Raw genomic sequence first — 24,990 nt, forward strand, 5'->3', positions numbered from 1 at the left:
CCCCCCCCTCAAAAAAAGTACAACGAGGCAGGCCATTTTCAGAGAGACAGGAGTGAGAATTAAAAAAATAATTTTATGTGGCCTGAGACAAGCAAGCTTTGTGTCAAATTTAAGCTTCTAATTATTTCCACTAATACGAGACATGACACAGACAGAAATTCAGCATTCTTTAAATAATAACCTTGAACTTCCTGAATTGACCTTGGATCAAGATCATGACACTCCCTCAGGTTATAAGCAGTCTTTATGTGAATTAAGAACTTCCAATTTTTGTCAATAAGAAAGATATGGACTGGACATGAATTTTGCAATTTTCTGTCAGTGCCTTTGACCTCGCCCAAATGACAATGAGTCAAGGTCATGACACATCTTAAGGTCAGAAGCAATCTTTGTGTGAAGCAAGAACATTCAATGCTTCTCCATAAGAAAGATATTTACCAGACACGAATTTTGCACTTTTTTTGCCAGTGACCTTGACCTTGCAAAAATGACCTTGGATCAAGGTCATGACACACCCTTAGGTCATAAGCAATCTTTGTGTGAAGTAAGAACTTCCAATGTTTCTCCATAAGAAAGATATGGACCGGACACAAATTTTGCACTTTTTCTGCCAGTGACCTTGACCTTGCCAAAATGACCTTGGATCAAGGTCATGACACACTCTTAGGTCATAAGCAATCTTTGTGTGAAGTAAGAACTTCCAATGTTTCTCCATAAGAAAGATATGGATGGACATAAATTTTGCACAGACAGACGGATGGATGGACAGACTGACAAGGTTATTCCTATATACCCCCCCCCCCCCCCCCCAACTTCGTTTGCAGGGAGTATAACAATATTTTAACAAATATATATAATAGGTCTTTTCGACTGAAAACTCTAATTCTGCTAATACCTTAGACCTAGAAACATGGTTTAATGTCACTGCACACTCTTTATACAAAGGCACTCTGCGGCTAAAGTACCGGGTATGTGCTAGATTGGGCCAAGGGAGAGAAGATATGCTCCAGACTAATGATCTCCGATGGACAGAAAGACAGACAGACAGATCAAAAACAGACTGATCACTATAGGGTGCCCGCAGAGTGGGGCCCTAATTACAGATTGCATTTGTCTTAATCGTCTTCTCTTGAACAATATTCAACTTTTATATATCAAATATCACTTTCATATGTAAAATAATTGGACAAAAGGATACAATGGAAATACTTTTTAATCTAATCATTGTAATTGATCAATCATCCTTAATGATTAGACTATGAAGTCTACCAGAAAAATGCAGGCTTCAACAGAAATTTTTGAACAATAATTGACCATGTAACAAGTCAACAGGTGGCTAATTACGCATTCGCTAATACACTGGCGAAAACTTGTTTGATGCAGGGAACAATAGATAAAAATTCAAATACATAGGAATTTAATAATGAATTTAATAAGAATGAAGCATCTTGACAGAATAAGATTTAACACTTTAAGTGTTTACTCATACAATGCCCATTGCACTAGATATCAACAGTCTTACTTCGCAGTATCCAGAATCATGGCTTGAAAAATAGTTTAAATTTAATAAGCACCTCCCACTTTTGATCTAGTTTTGGCTGAAAAAAGTTTGTATCATAACAAGAATTGCTATACATCTTGAAAATGGGTTGCAAGTTTTGAGTTTTATTCCCCGATGTTTAAATCAGTAGCGCCTACAGGAAATTTGATTGATAATTGAGCGGTAATGATCCCACTTAAGGCCTCTTTCAATCATTGATCGACAAGTGGCCTGATTACAGGCAAAAACTTTCATTAATTAAAGGCATTTGGTTCTATACATCAAAATTATTAAACATAAAATGATAGGAAAATATCAAGGAACTGAATAATTTTGCTGAATTGGACAACATACTGGAATGCACAACATACAAATTTGACAAGTTTTACTGTAATATGATTTATTAAATTAAAGAACCATTGGACATATCATAGAATATCTTCTTTTATCATTCAAATCTAGTCCAATTTCCCCTCTCCCCCACTCAATCAATATCTTCGCCCCAATATGAAATACCTTCCGATGCTCCTGATATATATCTTCATCAGGTAGGTTGTAATGAACATGTTTTCACATAGCAAATTGCAGTTAACCTGCAGATTCTAAGAGTACTGTAGATTCCTTATTTTAAACAGGTGCAAATGCCGAAAGTTTATAATAATTTCATTTAATTTACACCTGTCCAAAAAAAGATTTCAAAATCTGTGAGATGCGTTTCCTGTGATTTTACTTGGATATAAATTCCTCTGTCACATTTAATTAGGTATCTACAGTAGACAAACTACTGTATTTTGTACTGATGCTGGAGATTGACATTGGTTATCACTGTACAGAGTGCATGAGCCCTCAAGGCAATTATTGTGTAGGTGGTATGGCACACCTCCATTTTGTGACGTACATCCTATTGAAATAAACATTAAAGTCAAGTATAATTCTATATAATAATTATTGTTTTCCACAAAATCGTTACCTTACAGCAGAATGTAAGGGGTTGGAGGATAGCTATAAATCTGTAAGTCAAAAATTTGAATATTGCTGGGCCTTTTACTATTTTCTTCTTTCAAAAGTTTTTTAAATCATATTTTTTTATCAAATATTGTAAAATTGAAAATTAAAAAATTGTGACTGTATTTTAATAATAATGTTCTTTTATCTGCATCAATATGATAGGTGTCCCATACCACCATAAATGTTCTATTGGCACTGGAATATATATGGAACTTGACTTATTTTTGTTGTGTCTGGATTAATAAAATCATCATCAAGGGTAGGAGTTCTCTAAGTTACAGGTTCTCTTGGAGAACCTCAAAAGAACCCAAACCCTACAAGATGGATAGTACTTTTCCTGATACAACTTCCCTAACATTCAATTTAACATCACACAATGCATTTAAATTGCCTTGCTCAGGTAGGTCAACTGTTGAGGTGGTCAAAGGTCCAAATCTATCTTATAATACATGTACATGTAGTTTATGATTATGAAAATGTTAAAATCAATGTGATGTCATGATTTTAATCAAAAAGTTAATTGAGAAAATAAAAGGCATTTTACCCAAGTAGATGGGGAAATACAGAGAAGGCAATATCTTACATCAATTTACTGATTCAAAATAATTTCCTTACCTTTATCTTAAATGCTCTTTTGAATCCACTTGCAAAAAATCCTCCAAATGGTCCAATAACTGAAGCAAACACTGACAAGGAAATTGAGTGGAGAATGAAAGGGTAGATTTTTACTGTGGTCCATGACAATCCAAACTGAAAATCAAAGTTTTGAAGTACTGAAAGCCTGGCTCTTTTGATGTGCAATTGTGAAGATAAGATGGAAAAAATCAACCTTTCATTGAATTTTTAAATAAGGATCATAAATCAATCACCCATTTCTGCAATGTGCAGAAAAATACAGAGGCCTTATAAAGTAGTTCAATGCATTCCATGTGTATAGTCTATGTGCTAAACATGCACAATCCTGTCTTTAAATTGTATTGGACTGAATAAGGAACAAATAAACAAGAGGCCCACGGACCACATCGCTTACCTGAGCAACAATAGGCATGATAAAATCAGCTTCATTGAGTCATAATACAAAATATCTGGACAATGTGGTATAATACATGTAGATCCTATACATAAAAATCTGTTTCCTCCTGGATATTGTTATATTTATAATCAAGTCCCTTTTCTAACAGGATGATTTTATAGTCCTATCACATTCAGCATTGCAGTTCTCAAAATGACCCTTAGCAATTGTTTATATACAGGATATAAACCTACATCAAACTCTGAACCCCTTGTGAGGCCCAATTATCATCCAGGGGCCAAAGTTTAAACAATTTTAAAGAATCAACAATATATTAAAATGCTTGCATATAATTAAAAGCATATATAATAACATTTCAGTTTTTGTGAATATTAATTAAAATGTTTTCCTTTGTACAAGTAATTCCCAATTGTGGTCCCACACTACTCCAAAAGATTGTGATTTGAATAAATTTGAATCTACACTATCTAAAGTTGCTTTAACTAAAGTTACAGCTTTTCTAGGCAAATGTTTTATTTTAGAAAAAGATTTAAAGATTTTTTTATATATATTACTATGTAAAAATTTGTCTCCCACAAAAGTGTCAGCTTTCCTGGCCTAAAGGTTTGTGAGAAGAAGATTTTTGAAAATTTCTCGAAAATTTTCAATACTTCCTAATTGTCTTTCTTTGCAAAAGAGCGTGGTCCTTAATTTTCACAATTTTGAATCCCTCTAGCCTAAGGATGCTTTGTGCCAAGTTTGGTTGAAATTGGCCCAGTGGTTCTTGAGAAGATGTTGAAAAGTTTACAGACAGACAGATGGACGACGGACAAAATGCGATCAGAATAGCTCACTTGAGCTTTCAGCTCAGGTGAGCTAATAATGTTAAACATAATATTAATTTATAATTTTCCGTTAATATATGGCATTAATTTTTCTTCGTAAAAAAACTGCATGATAGCCTTCAATGACTTAACTTAATGCATTTTGAAGCATATGACGTCATATTTTGTAGTACAGCGAGAACGACATCTCATTTATTTTTCAGTGTGTCGATATAGCGGACATTAAAATTTTAAGTAATAGTATTTGTTGTTTTCAATTAAAAGTTTAGCATAAATTAATTTTGCTTATAAAAAAATTAACCAGTAATTTTTAGGTTTATAGTATACTATGATGTCATAATGCATATTTCCCATACTTTTTGGTTGAACAGAATTTGTTGACAGCCTTAACTGTGCTGCATCATCCATGCAAGTTTGGTGAAGTTAGAACCAGTTTTAACTAAATTATCATCATCAGAGGGCACCTGTTTCAAAAACTTTAACCAGCAATTAAAACCTTAACCTTCTCCAGCATCCGAAACATATGGCTTTGATTCAGCATCCATGCCTGTCAGGTGCATCTGTATCATATGACACACCATCCATTCAAGTTTGGTGAAGTTAGGACCTGTAATAACTAAGTTTTTTTTTTTTAGCATCGTTGGTAATGGAGATCAAGCTCTGCATCTGAAGCTACCTCTGCAATTCATTCATATTATAATTTAATCAACTATGCAAGTTTGAAATAGTACTATATAATTATCTATTAAACATGTGACCTGTTCCAAAAAACTTAACCTTATTCAGCATCTCAAACCTATGGCTCAGACTCAGCCTGTCCGGTGCATCAGTATCAAAAGCCGCACCATCCATGGAAGTTTGGTGAAGTTTGTACAAGTAATAAGTAAGATATCATCATCAGAGGCCACCTGTTTCAAAAACTTTAACCTCATCCAGCATCTAAAACCTATGGCTCAGACTCAGCATTCAAGCCTGTCAGGTGCATCAGTATCATAAAACACACCATCCACACAAGTTTGATGAAGTTAGGACCAGTAGTAAGATATAATCATCAGAGGGCACCTGCTCAAAAAAACTTATTCAGCTCTAAAAACCTTAACCTCATCCAGCATCCGAAACCTATGGTTGACGGTCAGCATCAATGCCTATCAGGTGCATCTGTATCATAAGACGCACCATCCATTCAAGTTTCATGAAGTTTGGACCAGAAGTAACTAAGATATAATCATCAGAGGGCACCTGCAACAAAAACTTTTAACCAGCTCTAAAAACCTTTCCTCCTCCAGCATTAAAAACCTATAGCTCAGATTCAGCATCAAAGCCTCTGGTGCATCAGTATCATAAGTAACACCATCTATGCAAGTTTGGTGAAGCTAGGACCAGCAGTAACTTAGATATTGCTATCAAAGGGCACCTGCAACAAAAACTTTAACCTGCTCCAAAAACCTTAACCTCATCCAGCATCTGAAATTTAGGACCCAGATTCAGCATCCAAGTCTTTCAAGTCCATAAGTAGGTTTAGATGCATCATCCATGCAAGTCTGGTGAAGATAGGACAAATAATAGCTTAGATGCAGGACCTGCAACAAAAACTTAAACCAGGTCCTGACGCCGACGCCGGGGGTATAGCATAAGCTCCCCTTGACTTCATTTTGGTGAGCTAATAAAAATTGCATGATTTTGTTACCTTTTATAATCGGATTGCGAGTCGAAAATATATATAAAAATAAATTCATTTAAACTATTATGCTAATTAGTGCAAACTTTTTTAACTGTAAAGAAATTCGTTATAAATATAAAATTGTTAAATTCCGTTATTATTTACCTCTATGGGACTCAAAATCAGTTTGCTATATCCGTAAATTCATTATAACCGTAAAATTTTGCAAAGATTTTAAATGAATTTGACCGGGGACTCGAAAAAACTTCGTACTAAACCAGTTTTACTACACAGAAAATCTTTAAAAAATCTTCTCAGATACTATTAAGCCAAAAAAGCAGAAAGTTGTGTGAAAGCATAAGTTATAAAATTGGAGCCAAAAGGGGGGGGGGGGGAGGGGGGGTTAGAATAGGAATAGAGAAAAATCTTCTCACAAATACTAAAACAACAAAAGGGGATAGGTATTTACCATAAAAATATGTGGATAAAATTTGGCTGATTTTCTTAATCTTCTGTATTTAATTGTCAAGTTAATTTGATTCTGATACTGTTGTGCTGATTTGATCAGAGTTATATGGCTATTGTTGCTCAGGTGAGCAATGTGGCCCCTAGGCCTCTTGTTTTATTTACTTTTGCAGTTGTGCCATTTATTGTAACATTGGTGATTTGCCTGCCTACAGCCAGGACATTGCTTTCAGCAAATTCAGGCTTAAAAAGTAAATAATTCAGTATGAGAAAATGAGGTGAATTGTGATATATTTAGAATACAAAAAATTCTTAAGGAAATTGGTGCATGACTCTAATTAGTGGTAAAATTGAAACTCTACATCATTTAGATGGTAGTAAGCAATTTTGGGGATCAACCTCAGATTTAAACATTTAAAATTAGCATTATATAGGTAAAAATAAAAGCAGATGGGACAAAAGGGAGAAATAGGGTCAAGGAAAGGATTTTCCAATAACCTTGACATAAAAATGTAATTAAAAATCACTGCAATCCATTTCTCTACAAGCAGACTATTGGTCAAGTCTGTAATAGAAAGGAACTAAGGAGACAGAAAATATTGTCCAGATGAGGAATCAACATTCAAATCTGCTATTACTCGCATTGTTTTTGGTTTAAATTCACTTCACATCCCTAAGATGGACACTTTGTTAACTCTAAACAGGATCATTTGACCTAGAAACATGGTTGAAGTTCACTGCAGACCCTTTACCTACAAACTTTTTTTTATATGCAGCTTGAACCAGAAGAAGTTAAAGCCCCTTTCACAATTGGAGCACGAGCAGAAGCGACTGAATATTCGTGCGACCGATAAAATTAGATGTGGATCATAAACTGTTGCCGAAATAATCGCATTTGAAAAAAGTATTCGTACGAAATTCGCACGATCTAAGCGAGCGTTGTGCGATGTAAATGCATTAAATCTTGCGATATATCTTGCGTCTATATACGACTGTTGTACAATGAAAGCGACTGTTGAAAGATAATGCGATAGGATCGCGCGAGAGACCAGGTGATCAGACGATTGAAGGTGCGCCAATGCGATACGACTTGCGATCATGCGTTCCATGGTACGAATGCTCGTACGAGTCAGAGGGGGTATACATGTATATTCCGCCCATTTCCGACACTTTAGAAGACACAGTTGAAAGCGAGAGAACATGCCGCCCAGTAAGAAATCAGTAAGAAATATGCAGCAGCATATATTATTATACCTCAATATGATTATTCTATTATATTAAATTGGTCTAACAAGAATAGAATTCCTGGGTCCCCCGCCGATCAAGCTGTCTAGTATCGAGTCCATCGACCAAGGCTGATTTAGGAACTTGACCAAGGTATTAGTGGAATAAACATTTAGTATAAATCTAATGAAAATCCGTCAAAATTTGTAGGCATGAGAGCGCTTACAAGGCCAATTTTCGGATAAACTGGAGTCATTATTGTGGTCAAAGTCCCATAACTCCAACAAAAAGGATCGACCAATGCTGATTTTCGAACTTGACCAAAGTATTATTGATATAAACATTTGGTAACGTAATAGTGGTATATACATTTGGTATAAATTTAATGAAAATCCGTCAAAATTTGTAGGCATGAGAGCGCTTACAAAAAAGTGTGACGGACGGACACACGGACGCACGGACGCACGCCCGGCATTTCTATGTCCCCGCACCGCGTTGCGGCGGGGGACAAAAAGTCAGGTGACAGGGCAATTTCATATAGGAATGAAAAAGCCGATATGAGCATCTGATGTAGACAAGTATGATTAGATAAAAAATAAAAAAATAAAAAATCGTTATGATTCTCTAAATATCACAAGACCAACTTAACTATCTGTGATTCGAAATTATGAAAGAAAAGGGAGACAGTAACAGAGGAAATCAAACAATCAAGACGTTTTTGCCTTTGAAAAGGCAACGTATTTTGTATAATCATATGTTGTTCGGAGTAATAAAACGTTTATTGCAATAATGTTTAAGGAATATAAAGATTTATTACCCAAGAAAAACAAATTTCCCTCGGGCGATGCCCTCGGAAAATACGATTTTTCTTGGAGAAATAAATCTTCATATAGCCCTCACCATCATGCAATAAATGTATATTGTTGAACTGTGCTCTGAAACAGAGATGCTTATACATGGTATATAAACTGTTGGCAAAGCATGGCATATTACTGATAAGTCATGCAATGATAGTAAAACGTTGCAAGATAACATGAGACATGTTGAGCAACTGTCTCATGGTCGCACAATACGCGCATAAAAAACTGCGATTCTTCTTGCGACCTTTAAAAATCGTGCATCACTCTTGCGAGTTCACAAACCGTTGTAAAACGTTCGTACTAATGTTCGTGCGTTGCACTGCGATAATTTGGATTCCTATCGGTCGCGTTTGAATAGTGTGCATGTCCACTATTTAGAGGAGACTTGATGCGACCAGTAAAACGTATGCAACAAATGCGAGAGCTGGTGCAACGTAAGCCAGGGCCCGTGCAACGTATGCGAGCTTGTGCGAAGCTCAAAAATTTCGATCGCAAAGTGTTGTAAAGTGCTCGTGCGCCAATTGTGAAAGGGGCTTAAGGGAAGATAATATATGATCCAGGCAATGTTTTCTTTTTCATGATGTATATTTACTTTGTTTGGGGTCACTGCACATCATATACCCAAAGGCAATATTTTGCTTCAATATATTTTACAAAAAAATCACATTAAACATTTGAAAAACACACAACGTATATTATACTTACTATGCTAAAGAACTTTTGAATGACGAGAGGGAGACCAAACTCAGTCAGAATAAAGACAGGATGACGAATGCAGTCCATTGATAAATTATCACTTGCTTCATCATATGTCACAGGACACACAAAATAGTCAAACTGAACCAAAATGTAAGATATCTGAAATTTAAAAAAGGATAAAAACCTTGCATCAAAAATACAAATTCATCATGTATTAGTTACAATTTTCATCAATCAGACAAATACATGTATAATAAAAATAAATTCACTACAACTACACATAGGTAATCAAAGATTACAGAGGTCACCAAGAGAAGGCATCACCTTTACGAAACTTTACATTATTTGAAAGCAAAAAATCATATATCATAATATCAAATCTTAGGATAATGATCCATACCCCATCACATATATAAAATACAGGTGACACTCGATGTCTCAAAATTCAATCTCCCGAAGTGAAATCACAGTCTTGATTTCTTTCTTTATATAACTAAGCAAATTTACTCTTGATCTCTCGAACTCCACTCTCTCGAAATTCTTGACCTCTAGAAGTTAAATCATGGTCCCGTTATACATATTTCATTGTTTTTAACTCTTGATAACTCAAAGTGGTGGCCGTGTACACACGCAACCGATCAAAGGTATAATAATAGCTCCGCGCGTGGACCTTACCTGGATGGTCGAATGAGTGCCTGGGGCTAGTGTGGTAGTTTTAATTGGTTGATTACATAAGTGACTCTACTCCTTGCTTCCTTCAAAGGGTATATAGATAATTTGTTACTGATCTATTAATTTCAATAACTTGTGAAATTTAAGGTAAATTAACCGCTCTTTATTTAAAACATTCTGTAATTAAGAAAACAAAACTTAAAAGTTTTTCAAAGTGAAAACAAAAACCACTTAATAAACACACAACAAAGTTCTGTATAGTAAGTAATGTAGCCGAAAATATGAATTAAACCATGTTAGACTATCCATGTTATAACTATAAACTTTCAGCTACTGTAATTTTAGCACCAAAATGACCGGTGTCATATAATATTTTGAACCCCGCGATATATTGAACCCGGGTTCAAAATATCGCTGCGATATATTGAACCCCCCCATAAAATATTGAACCCAGGTTCAATATTTTATGGCCGCGATATTTTGAACCCCCCTCTATTTTTCATTGGTATTGGAGAGGGGGTTCAAAATATTATGGCTGCGATATTTTGAACCCCCCTCTATTTTTCATTGCTATTGGAGAGGGGGTTCAAAATATTATGGCTGCGATATATTGAACCCCCTACCTTTTTCCAATTCCCATTGGAGAGGGGGTTCAAAATATTATGGCCGCGATTTTTTGAACCCCCCTCTATTTTTCATTGCTATTGGAGAGGGGGTTCAAAATATTATGGCCGCGATATTTTGAACCCCCCCTCTATTTTCATTGCTATTGGAGAGGGGGTTCAAAATATTATGGCCGCGATATTTTGAACCCCCTACCTTTTTCCAATTCCCATTGGAGAGGGGGTTCAAAATATTATGGCCGCGATATTTTGAACCCCCTTCTATTTTTCCAATTCCCATTGGAGAGGGGGTTCAAAATATTATGGCCGCGATATTTTGACCCCCCCTCTATTTTTCATTGGTATTGGAGAGGGGGTTCAAAATATTATGGCCGTGATATTTTGAACCCCCCTCTATTTTTCATTGCTATTGGAGAGGGGGTTCAAAATATTATGGCCGCGATATTTTGAACCCCCCTCTATTTTCATTGCTATTGGAGAGGGGGTTCAAAATATTATGGCTGCGATATTTTGAACCCCCTACCTTTTTCCAATTCCCATTGGATAGGGGGTTCAAAATATTATGGCCGCGATATTTTGAACCCCCCTCTATTTTTCATTGCTATTGGAGAGGGGGATTGGAAATAGGTAGGGGGTTCAATATATCGCTGCCATAATATTTTGAACCCCCTCTCCAATAGCAATGAAAAATAGAGGGGTGTTCAAAATATAGCGGCCATAATATTTTGAACCCTCTCTCCAATAGCAATGAAAAATAGAGGGGGGTTCAAAATATCGCAGCCATAATTTTTTGAACCCCCTATCCAATGGGAATTGGAAAAAGGTAGGGGGTTTAATATATCGCAGCCATAATATTTTGAACCCCTTCTCCAATACCAATGAAAAATAGAGGGGGGTTCAAAATATCGCGACCATAATATTTTGAACCCCCTCTCCAATGGGAATTGGAACAAGAGGCCCATGGGCCACATCGCTCACCTGAGGAACAATAGGTATGATAAAGTCAGCTTAATGGAGTCATAATACAAACAATCTGGACAATGTACAATAATACATGTAGATCCTGTATAAATAAAATCCATTTTTCCCCCTTGGAACTCGGATAGCCCTGATTGCTGCCAATATTTACAAGAGCAGACTTTACCGCTCCTGCACATATAGAGGGACTCGCGTTACGCAGGCAGGGATGTCCGCGCACCTACGCAACTCAACAGGTACCAACGTTAACGCAAGCTGGGATAACGCAAGCAGGGATGACCGCACACTTGCGCCAACAGCGCAACCTAACGCAAGCAGGGAGTGCCGCACACTTGCGCTAGAAAGGCCAAAACACCAGCAAGGATAACCATACACTAGTGCTCCGCCGCAATCACCACAAGCAGGTATGACCGCACACATGTATTGATGCGATACAGGGCAGGAAAGAATGTACACTCTGTATCATAGGTTAGAAAATACAAAGATTAGATAGAGCAGGGGCGTCCACACACTCAATCTATCCGTGCCTGTTCAAGATTAACCCCAAACAGTCACTCATCATAATGCAATAGACACTGTCCCTATATATGTGCCGGCCTAAAATAATTCATAGTATCTAAAAATTGGAAATCGAAAACAAACAAACTAATCCGGCCTAACCCAAAACTACTTATGCAGAACAACTTATATACATTGAATATTTATTATTGTATAAAAATAATCATCACAATAATTGGTTAACAGGGGATGCATTAATTAAAATAATCAAGAATGAATAAATCAAGGCCAATAACTCAATACAGTAATACAAAAAGATTCTAATGAAAAAATAGCTGCCTGCTTCAATTTTATAGTCATATCACATGTTGAGTATTGCAGTTCTCAAAAAGATCCTTTACAATTGTTTATATATGGGATAGTTAGCTGCATCAAACTCTGAACCTTCTTGTGAGGCCGAAGAATTGTCCTGGAGCCAAAGTCTTAATAATTATAAAGAATCATCTTGCTGATCCGTTTCTAAGAAGAAGATTTTTAAAGATTTGCTCTATATATTCCTATGTAAAACTTTAACACCCCCAATGTGGCCCCACCCCACCCACAGGGATCATGATTTTCACAACTTTGAATCTACACTGCCTGAGGATGCTTCCACAAAAGTTTCAGCTTTCCTGGATGATTAGTTTCTGAGAAGAAGATTTTTAAAGATTTACTCTACTGTGGAATCATTAAGATTTCGTGGTGGTTCAATTTTCGTGGAATTCGTGGGTACCTCTCATCCACGAATTAACATCCTCCACAAATTAAAAAATATGGTAATAAAGTCATTTTTCCTTTGCAGGTTTAAGAGAATACACGAAAACACGTCCCCACGAACCTGTAAAATTTAAGGAATCCACGAAAATTGGCCCCCATGAAATTTGATGATTCCACAGTATATATTTCTATGTAAAATTTTAACACCAACACCCCCCCCCCCCCCCCAATGTGGCCTCACCCTACCCCCAGGGATCATGATTTTCACAACTTTGAATCTACACTACCTGAGGATGCTTCCACACAAGTTTCAGCTTTCCTGGCTGTTTAGTTTCTGAGAAGAAGATTTTTAAAGATTTACTCTATATATTCCTATGTAAAACTTTGACCCCCCATTGTGGCCCCACCCTACCCCCGGGGGTCATGAATTTCACAACTTTGAATATACACTACCTGAGGATGCTTCCACACAAGTTTCAGCTTTCCTGGCTCTTTAGTTTCTGAGAAGAAGATTTTTAAAGATTTGCTCTATATATTCCTATGTAAAACTTTAACACCCCATTGTGGCCCCACCCTACCCCCGGGGGTCATGAATTTCACAACTTTGAATCTACACTACATGAGGATGCTTCCACACAATTTTCAGCTTTCCTGGCTGTTTAGTTTTTTGAGAAGAAGATTTTTAAAGATTTACTCTATATATTCCTATGTAAAACTTCGACCCCCCATTGTGGCCCCACCCTACCCCCGGGGGTCATGAATTTCACAACTTTGAATCTACACTACCTGAGGATGCTTCCACACAAGTTTCAGCTTTCCTGGCTGTTTAGTTTCTGAGAAGAAGATTTTTAAAGATTTGCTCTATATATTCCTATGTAAAACTTTAACACCCCATTGTGGCTCCACCCTACCCCCGGGGGTCATGAATTTCACAACTTTGAATCTACACTACATGAGGATGCTTCCACACAAGTTTCAGCTTTCCTGGCTGTTTAGTTTCTGAGAAGAAGATTTTTAAAGATTTACTCTATATATTCCTATGTAAAACTTCGACCCCCCATTGTGGCCCCACCCTACCCCCGGGGGTCATGAATTTCACAACTTTGAATCTACACTACATGAGGATGCTTCCACACAAATTTCAGCTTTCCTGGCTGTTTAGTTTCTGAGAAGAAGATTTTTAAAGATTTACTCTATATATTCCTATGTAAAACTTCGACCCCCCATTGTGGCCCCACCCTACCCCCGGGGGTCATGAATTTCACAACTTTGAATCTACACTACCTGAGGATGCTTCCACACAAGTTTCAGCTTTCCTGGCTGTTTAGTTTCTGAGAAGAAGATTTTTAAAGATTTGCTCTATATATTCCTATGTAAAACTTTAACACCCCATTGTGGCCCCACCCTACCCCCAGGGGTCATGAATTTCACAACTTTGAATCTACACTACATGAGGATGCTTCCACACAAGTTTCAGCTTTCCTGGCTGTTTAGTTTCTGAGAAGAAGATTTTTAAAGATTTGCTCTACATATTCCTATGTAAAACTTTAACACCCCATTGTGGCCCCACCCTACCCCCGGGGGTCATGAATTTCACAACTTTGAATCTACACTACCTGAGGATGCTTCCACACAAGTTTCAGCTTTCCTGGCTGTTTAGTTTCTGAGAAGAAGATTTTTAAAGATTTACTCTATATATGCCTATGTAACACTTCGACCCCCCATTGTGGCCCCACCCTACCCCCGGGGGTCATGAATTTTACAACTTTGAATCTACACTACATGAGGATGCTTCCACACAAGTTTCAGCTTTCCTGGCTGTTTAGTTTCTGAGAAGAAGATTTTTAAAGATTTACTCTATATATTCCTATGTAAAACTTCGACCCCCCATTGTGGCCCCACCCTACCCCCGGGGGTCATGAATTTCACAACTTTGAATCTACACTACCTGAGGATGCTTCCACACAAGTTTCAGCTTTCCTGGCTGTTTAGTTTCTGAGAAGAAGATTTTTAAAGATTTGCTCTATATATTCCTATGTAAAACTTTAACACCCCATTGTGGCCCCACCCTACCCCCGGGGGTCATGAATTTCACAACTTTGAATCTACACTACCTGAGGATGCTTCCACACAAGTTTCAGCTTTCCTGGCTCTTTAGTTTCTGAGAAGAAGATTTTTAAAGATTTGCTCTACATATTCCTATGTAAAACTTTAACACCCCATTGTGGCCCCACCCTACCCCCGGGGGTCATGAATTTCACAACTTTGAATCTACACTACATGAGGATGCTTCCACACAAGTTTCAGCTTTCCTGGCTGTTTAGTTTCTGAGAAGAAGATTTTTAAAGATTTACTCTATATATTCCTATGTAAAACTTCGACCCCCCATTGTGGCCCCACCCTACCCCCGGGGGTCATGAATTTCACAACTTTGAATATACACTACCTGAGGATGCTTCCACACAAGTTTCAGCTTTCCTGGCTGTTTAGTTTCTGAGAAGAAGATTTTTAAAGATTTACTCTATATATGCCTATGTAAAACTTTAACACCCCATTGTGGCCCCACCCTACCCCTGGGGGTCATGAATTTCACAACTTTGAATCTACACTACCTGAGGATGCTTCCACACAAGTTTCAGCTTTCCTGGCTTTCTGGTTCTTGAGAAGAAGATTTTTGAAAATTTCTCGAAATTTTTCATTGATTTCTAATTATCTCCCCTTGAAAACGGGTGCGGCCCTTAATTTTCACAACTTTGAATCCCCTTTGCCTAAGGATGATTTGTGCCAAGTTTGGTTGAAATTGGCCTAGTAGTTCTTGAGAAGATGTTGAAAATGTGAAAAGTTTACGGACGGACGGACGGACGGACGGACAGACGGACAGACGGACAGACAGACGACAGACAAAATGTGATCAGAATAGCTCACTTGAGCTTTCAGCTCAGGTGAGCTAAAAAGGTAGGGGGTTCAAAATATCGTGGCCATAATATTTTGAACCCCCTCTCCAATAGCAATGAAAAATAGAGGGGGGTTCAATATATCGCAGCCATAATATTTTGAACCCCCTATCCAATGGGAATTGGAAATAGGTAGGGGGTTCAAAATATCGCGGCCATAATATTTTGAACCCCCTCTCCAATAGCAATGAAAAATAGAGGGGGGTTCAAAATATCGCAGCCATAATATTTTGAACGCCCTCTCCAATGGGAATTGGAAATAGGTAGGGGGTTCAATATATCGCTGCCATAATATTTTGAACCCCCTCTCCAATAGCAATGAAAAATAGAGGGGTGTTCAAAATATAGCGGCCATAATATTTTGAACCCTCTCTCCAATAGCAATGAAAAAAAGAGGGGGGTTCAAAATATCGCGGCCATAATATTTTGAACCCCCTTTCCAATGGGAACTTGAAAAAGTCAGGGGTTCAATATATCGCAGCCATAATATTTTGAACCCCCTCTCCAATACCAATGAAAAATAGAGGGGGGTTCAAAATATCGCGGCCATAATATTTTGAACCCCCTCTCCAATGGGAATTGGAAAAAGGTAGGGGGTTCAAAATATCGCAGCCATAATATCTTGAACCCCCTTTCCAATAGCAATGAAAAATAGAGGGGGGTTCAAAATATCGCGGCCATAATATTTTGAACCCCCTCTCCAATAGCAATGAAAAATAGAGGGGGGTTCAAATTATCGCGGCCATAGTATTTTGAACCCCCTCTCCAATAGCAATGAAAAATAGAGGGGGGTTCAAAATATCGCAGCCATAATATTTTGAACCCCCTCTCCAATGGGAATTGGAAATAGGTAGGGGGTTCAATATATCGCTGCCATAATATTTTGAACCCCCTCTCCAATAGCAATGAAAAATAGAGGGGGGTTCAAAATATCGCGGCCATAATATTTTGAACCTCCTCTCCAAAGGAAATTGGAAACAGTAGAGGGTTCAATATATCGCGGCCATAATATTATGAACCCCCTTTCCAAGAGCAATGAAAATTCGAGAGGGGGTTCAAAATATCGCGGCCATAATATTTTGAACCCCCTCTCCAATGGGAATTGGAAAAAGGTAGGGGGTTCAAAATATTACAGCCATAATATTTTGAACCCCCTCTCCAATGGGAATTGGAAAAAGGTAGGGGGTTCAAAATATCGCGGCCATAATATTTTCAACCCCCTCTCCAATAGCAATGAAAAATAGAGGGGGGTTCAATATATCGCGGCCATAATATTTTGAACCCCCTCTCCAATGGGAATTGGAAAAAGGTAGGGGGTTTAAAATATCGCAGCCATAATATCTTGGACCCCCTTTCCAATAGCAATGAAAAATAGAGGGGGGTTCAAAATATCGCGGCCATAATATATTGAACCCCCTCTCCAATAGCAATGAAAAATAGAGGGGGGGGTCAAATTATTGCGGCCATAGTATTTTGAACCCCCTTTCCAATGGGAATTTGAAAAAGGTAGGGGGTTCAATATATCGCAGCCATTATATTTTGAACCCCCTCTCCAATTGGAATTGGAAAAAGGTAGAGGGTTCAAAATATCGCAGCCATAATATTTTGAACCCCCTCTCCAATGGGAATTGGAAAAAGGTAGGGGGTTCAAAATATCGCGGCCATAATATTTTGAACCCCCTCTCCAATAGCAATGAAAAATAGAGGGGGGTTCAAAATATCGCGGCCATAATATTTTGAACCTCCTCTCCAAAGGAAATTGGAAACAGTAGAGGGTTCAATATATCGCGGCCATAATATTATGAACCCCCTCTCCAAGAGCAATGAAAATCCGAGAGGGTTTCAAAATATCGCGGCCATAATATTTTGAACCCGGGGTTCAATATTTTATAGGGGGGTTCAATATATCGCAGCGATATTTTGAACCCGGGTTCATAATATCGCATAATATATTGAACCCGGGTTCAATATTTCGCGGTATCAAAATATTATATGACACCGGAACAAAATTTTGCTAATTTTATTTTTTTACTTTCGATCTCTCAAACTCTTGATCTCTCGAAGTTTAATCCTGGTCCATTGAAGTTCAAGATTCACCTGTATGTACAGAATTTTTTCATATTTCTCAAACATATATGTGAGGTTATGTCCTTATCAAAATTTACCCAGTTGCCTGGTCCATCAGTTTTATAAAAACCAAGGCCGTTACCATAAATTAAACAGATTGCGTAAAATGATGCTTTTTTCATACATTAAGAATATCAGTCTAAGCCTGATATTTGACTTTCAGAAAATCATTTTTGACTGACACCCTTTGGGAAATTCACGAATTTGTCAAAACTTATGATTTTATGCTACACATGCTTATTTATCATAAATGGATAATTTTGCTTACACATGAGATAAAATGAAACAAATTTTCAAAGAGAATTTATGCTCTTGTAATTAGGTGAAAGACCTTTTGTTTTTCTTATGTTTTTAGGTCTTTACACCACAGTGTAAAGACCTATTGATATTGTTTTGTTTATTTTTATTAGGTCTTTCCACCTTTCAGGTGAATAACCTTTTGTATTTCTTCTGTTTTTTATTAGGTCTTTCCACCTTTCAGGTGAAAGACCTTTTGTTAGGTCCTTCCACCTTTCAGTTAATTGTTACTGACCATTAAAAGTTATGGTACCAAATGACCCTTTGCTTGATGACTCCCAGAACTTACAAAGTAATTGCACATTGTGTATGAAGTGATTGTTAAAGCTGCTCTTCTGAAACAATATTTAATACTAGGTCTATTTAAAACATTGATTATGAAATAAAGATATTACCGTATTAGTTACAATAAAAATACTGCGTTTTTCTTATTTCCGGTAGCGTATTCCCACAATGAAGTTGAGCGTGCATACAAATTATAACTGCTTTGTTGATACTCAAGATTACCGTTTGGTCAATTTTTTTGATGCATATTATACATCCAAACAAGCTTTTTTTCACCACTTTCAGGCCCAAAGTGGGGGGTGAATATTGTACACTACTGCGTATTATATTCACCGGATTATGGTATTGTTACCTGAGATGTTGATAGAAACAGAGTATGATTAGAAATAAATAAGTTATGGCTAAACAGTTGTTGAATCATTTATATCTTTTTGAAACTTAGAAAAAAAAATGTTGACTTAAGTTATGCGGACCCAGAAATTGTCAGGGCTTTCAACGTGAAGTAAATTTTTTGTGATATGAAAACTTGACGTAAATGGATACCTTTTAATTCATTTGTTTTTTAAATAAATTGAAACAAGAGGCCCATGGGGCCACATCGCTCACCTGAGCAACAATGGCTTTATATGGGTGTTCAAAAGATAGTGTGCCATATGGCCCCTCGGTATAAAAACCAAAAAAGAATACATGTACCATAAAGTTTCCACACTTTTCACTTATTTTCCTACCCTTAATCTTTGACATTGTACCTTAAAAGTTTATGAAATACCTTTTTTTACCAAAAACAAGATCATATCCAAGATATAAAACTAAATTTTTGGTAGGGGTACACTGTTAACTTCCAATTCCCTTTATTTTAGTTCTGCCCTCTCACTTTATGAAGCGATCAAATAATATATGAGAGCATGCATATAGGTACATTTTCGTCTTCTACTACTAGCTAGTTATTTATATTTTATTTAAAAAATTCCTATATGTGAATGAAGAAAATTATACCTCTATGTGCTCAAATTAAAAACATTCAAAAGTTTAATGGGTCTTCCACATTATAAATGATTGTTGTTTACCAGGCGTGAACTCATGTGATGTTTTATAATCTTACTCACTTTATCGATGAATACACTCGAATGAAAAATGTTCTCATGTTATATGTTTAAGAGCTATTATAATCCATGCATAAGTGTCGGAACCGGGGGGTGCCCCCCCCCCAAACCAAAATCCTTTTTTTTTTGCTCGTCAAGATTTCTGATAAGGTCTAGCCCCCCTCTTAATTAACTTCCGACTGCAATGTATTGACAGGCACATCACTCTATTTTACTAAGGCCCACCCTTTATTTTCATCTTTATTCAAAATCAACGTTAACAAATGGCTACAAGATGATATTCCGCTGTAATATTTTTTTTAAGAATAGTGATAATACATTTATCCCCATAACAGTAATGTTTTAAACTGTTTTAAACAGGTCGTTTTTATTTAATTGTGTCTGAAAAACCATGAAAGTTGGTGTAGATTTCATATAATTCATTGTATAAGGAGGGGGCCCCAGAAAGTAGTTACAGCATATCGTCCTTTTAATATTCCTGTACAGGTATTTAACGTTTAGCGAGACATTTCTAGTGATCAATCAAAATTTCAGCATCAATCGTAGAATTATAAGCAAGATACAGAGCTCACAATTCTGCTAGGTTTGAGTAAATTTTTTTGTTCACAAGAGTTTTTTACATACAACTTAAGATTTTTAAACTTGGTATTTCCTATTCAGCACTTAAAATGTAAATGAACAAAAGCATGGCCTCAGTTCTGTGAGCAAAGCTCTGTATCTTGCTTATAATTCGAAACTTGACACTCAAATATGGTAAGTAAAGAGAAAATTGTAAACAATTAAAACAAAAGAAAAATGCACTAAAACAAAGAAAGAGCACAACTTATTTTTCATAAAATATATATACCTATATATATCTAGCAGCGAAAACAATCTCTGTTTATACTGAAAATGCCGAGCATTTTAACAAAACACGTTGTATTCATCAACCATTACGTAGAGATCATTCCGAATTACCAATAGAATGTATAGAATTTATAATAATTGTGTTGTAAGTGCATCAGATTTTGCTTATTTTGTGCAGGTAAACAATCAGCTGTCTGATTTACCCGAATACCGAAGTCTATATTTGATTCGATACTTAAACATTCCAAAATACAGGCAATAGTTCCCCTAAAGTTAAAAGCATAACGAAAATGAAACGAAAATCAAAATAATCTAAAACTTCTGTCACAAGTGAAAATGTCAATGCATTGAAAGATTTAACCTCAATTTACTTCACAAAATCGGCACAAATATATTTTGCATGTTTCAAGTATCCCTTCACACGTAAACTGTTGCACAACAAGCAAATTCATCTGTGTCAGTTTGCCCCGTTTGTCATGTGTCAACATTCAAACATGACTGCTTCAAACAAAGAACTTTCGTTTTCGATATGGAATACCGAACCCGATGTTATAAACTGATTGACCGCGATTATCTCTTTATTTTTATTTTCATAAATTACTCAAATTTGAAACAGAATTAGCCCATAATTTTTGCAATTTAAATTTTCCTTTCCATAAGGTTTATTTATGCAAAATTACGTAGAATATGGCTCAGTAGTTCTTGAGAAGAAGATTTTTTTAAATGCACCCCCATTTTCCCACAGTTTCGAGGTTTTCTCCGTTTTCAATAAAGATCGTCTTTTATTTCTGCAATTTATAATTCCCTTTCCATAGGGTTTGCTTTGTGCCAAATTTGGTTGAAATTGGCCAAGTGGTTTTAGAGAAGAAGTTTAAAATGTGAAAAGTTTACAGACAGACGGACGACGGACAAACTGTGATCAGAAAAGCTCACTTGAGCTTTCAGCTCAGGTGAGCTAAAAAAATTCACCGAATATATTTATTAATCAATTGATATAAAATCAAAATTCAAATCAATTAAATTCATCGCTTTTTATTCCTAAACACATGATATGGTAACTGACGATCCGATTAAAATGTCGGGAGCTTAAATGTCTTATTTTCTGTTATCTGAAAACTCTGTTATATTAATTAATTTACAACCCTACTTTAAACCAACAAGAGGCCAATGGGCCATATCGCTCACCTGAGGAACAATAGGTATGATAAAATCAGCTTAATGGAGTCATAATACAAACTATCTGGACAATGTACAATAACACATGTAGATCCTGTATAAATAAAATCCATATTTCCCCCTGGATATTCTTATGTTTATAATCATTAGTCCCTTTTCTAACAGAATGATTTTATAGTCATATCACATGTTGAGTATTGCAGTTCTCAAAAAGATCCTTAACGATTGTTTATACATGTATATGGGATATAAATCTACATCAAACTCTGAACCTTCTTGTGAGGCCAAAAAATTGTCCTGGGGCCAAAGTCTTAACATCTGGCTGATTAGTTTCTGAGAGGAAAATTTTAACAAATTTACTCTATATATTCCTATGTAAAACTTCAACCCTCCATTGTGGCCCCACCCTACCCCCTGGGATCATGATTTTCACAACTTGGAATCTACACTACCTGAGGATGCTTCCACACAAGTTTCAGCTCTCCTGGCTGATTAGTTTTCGAGAAGATTTTTAAAGATTTACTCTATATATTCCTATGTAAAACTTCAACCCCCCATTGTGGCCCCACCCTACCCCCGGGGGTCATGATTTTCACAACTTTGAATCTACACTACCTGAGGATGCTACCACACAAGTTTCAGCTTTCCTGGCTGATTAGTTTCTGAGAAGAAGATTTTTAAAAATTTACTCTATATATTCCTATGTAAGACTTTGACCCCCCATTGTGGCCCCACCCTACCCCCGGGGTCATGATTTTCACAACTCTGAATCTACACTACCTCAGGATGCTACCACAGAAGTTTCAGCTTTCCTGGCTGATTGGTTTCTGAGAAGAAGATTTTTAAGAATTTACTCTATATATTCCTATGTAAAACTCAGACCCCCCCCAATTGTGGCCCCATCCTACCCCCAGGGGTCATGATTTTCACAAATTTGAATCTCCATACCTGAGGATGCTTCCACACAAGTTTCAGCTTTTCTGGCTTAATGGTTCTTGAGAAGATTTTTGAAAATTTCTCCTCTTGAAAAAGGGTGTGACCCTTAATTTTCACAACTTTGAATCTCCTTTGTCTAAGGATGATTTGTGCCAAGTTTAGTTGTAATTGGCTCAGTAGTTCTTGAGAAGATGTTGAAAATGTGAAAAGTTTACGGACGGACAGACGACAGACAAAATGTGATCAGAAAAGCTGACTTGAGCTTTCAGCTCAGGGGAGCTAAAACTTTTGCAATTAAAATGACAGAACTGTACAAATGCAAGAGGTGGTTTTTTTTGGTAATTTTACTATTAATATAAATGAATAATTCAAGGGGGAGGAGGGATTGGACCCCTTACTCCCATCCCTTTTCTAAATCCATGCATACGATGGCATTGGCACCTAGAAGCAAATCTAAAGCCGGCAACCGTCAAGGGGAGGGGTCATTATTTACTTTTGTTTGTAAAACTTATAAAGAACATACTTTAAATGACATGAAATGTTAAGATTATTGATTAACTAAACTTAAACTCCAAATTGTACATAAAAGGGCGTTTACGTGTATTAGAGAATGGGATCTCATCCTTTATGAAAATTATAATTTCTAAAAACTATATAGAAATTCCATGTGGCCTTCAATTTTACTAAAACTGGTACAAAACAGTGTTGTTTAGGGGCAATCACTTGGTGCCGGTATTACTGTCTAATGACAGCATCTAGTTTTACGTATGCATTAAAAGAAATAAAGAAATTTAAGAGATTTCTGATCCTATTAAATGGTAAATCTGCAGTCTCTTGCTGAAACCTGGGGAGAAACATTTAAACAAATATGAGGAATCTACAATATATGAGGAAGATAATGCTTGATTAATAGATTTAATGAAACATTAGATGCCTGGATATCACAAAAACAATTTACAGCAATCTTATGAATTTATTTTTAATCTTTAAACACAAAAACAAAATAATTACCAAAAATCCAAAAAAGACTGTAGATATTGCTCCACCAATAAAACCTTCCCAAGTCTTCTTTGGTGAGAGCTGTATTAGAGGGGTTTTACCAAAGAAGAAACCAAACATGTATGCCATAATATCATTACATATGATCATTGAAACTGGTACCAGAAGCCTACAAAAAAAATAAAATACACAATAATATATGAATATATATATTTTATGAAAATAGTGGACTCTTCTAAGACGTCTATTTTTTCTTAAAAATTTTTTTTACAAACAACTTAATACAAATTAAGTGTGAAAGTGGATGGTAAATCTTGGCTCAAATTTGACTGCATGGGCTTGATATATGGACTACAGTGGTAGCGTTATTGTTTACAAACCAATCATGTTAAATAGTTCATGTACCTTGGGTGATTGTTCGTGTATTTTGCGAAATGGTGCGTGTATCCGAGATACTGGGTCTGATCATATGGGTTTATTTGTTTTGTAGCTTTTTTACAGAATGCCAGGATTTATTTTCTGAACAACGACCAGTATTTTCAAAATTCGGTAACTAAATTTTCGGTAGGGGTTCATTGTTATCTTTCAATTCCCTTTATTTTAGTACAACAACCCCCCCCCCCCCCACACTTTATAAAGCGATCAAAAAATATGAGAGCATATAGGTTCATTTTCTCCCTCAACTATTTACTGTTATTGAATTTTATTTTAAAAACTCTACTATATGTGAAAGAGAAAAATTGTACCTCAATTATAGCATGCTGTTAATGGATCATATTTTGCTCATTTAGCACTGGCTAACATTCAGCTGTTTGATTTAGTGAAGGCTCTGATAACTGAGATGACCCAGTATGGAATGTTGTATATTGTATCATTGAAGTCTAATTTTAAATAGATTGGTGTCCTTATGACTTACAAAGTTCAAAAAATTTTGTGCAGGAGTTTAAAATGAGTTGAACTGATTGACAAAAACAAGACTGGTGGACTGATAAAAAAACATAACACCTCCCCCAAAGGCTTTTAAATAAAAATCATAGAATATAGCTGATCAAGTATGACAACTTTTGTTTGACAAGTGTTATGTGTTAAATTAAATATTTTACTTACCAAATTAATCCTTCAAAAACGTTGTGAATTATCAAATGTGATTGAGTGACAATGATTAACAGAGTAACATGGGTCCATCCAAACTGCAATTAAAAAATTAATGATTAAAGCAAGATTTGGTAAAAGTAAGATGATAAAACTAAACAAGAGGCCCACAGGCCTTGATGGTCACCTGAGTTTCATAGCTCTTAGATTGACATGACAGAGAGGCTTATGTTTGCATATTTAAGCTTCATTTTGAAGTCTAAACCCTAATCTAAAACTCCTCTGATAGTTACCCCTGCGAGATGAAATTTATGATTTTAAGAACTTGAATGAAC

General features: G+C 36.4%; 1 protein-coding gene across 1 annotated transcript in view; it reads right to left on the minus strand.

Moving 5' to 3' along the window:
• Positions 1 to 24,990, minus strand: part of LOC128167220 (phosphatidate cytidylyltransferase, photoreceptor-specific-like) — a 108,989-nt gene that overhangs the window by 13,824 nt on the left and 70,175 nt on the right. The window contains exons 6-9 of the mRNA XM_052832799.1: positions 24,671 to 24,753; positions 23,576 to 23,732; positions 9,320 to 9,472; positions 3,164 to 3,298 (exon numbers count right to left, since the gene is read on the minus strand). Coding sequence (XP_052688759.1) covers positions 3,164 to 3,298; positions 9,320 to 9,472; positions 23,576 to 23,732; positions 24,671 to 24,753 — 528 coding nt within the window. The remainder of the gene's footprint in view (positions 1 to 3,163; positions 3,299 to 9,319; positions 9,473 to 23,575; positions 23,733 to 24,670; positions 24,754 to 24,990) is intronic.

Source organism: Crassostrea angulata, chromosome 10 (assembly GCF_025612915.1).
Source record: "Crassostrea angulata isolate pt1a10 chromosome 10, ASM2561291v2, whole genome shotgun sequence".
NCBI lineage: Eukaryota > Metazoa > Mollusca > Bivalvia > Ostreida > Ostreidae > Magallana > Magallana angulata.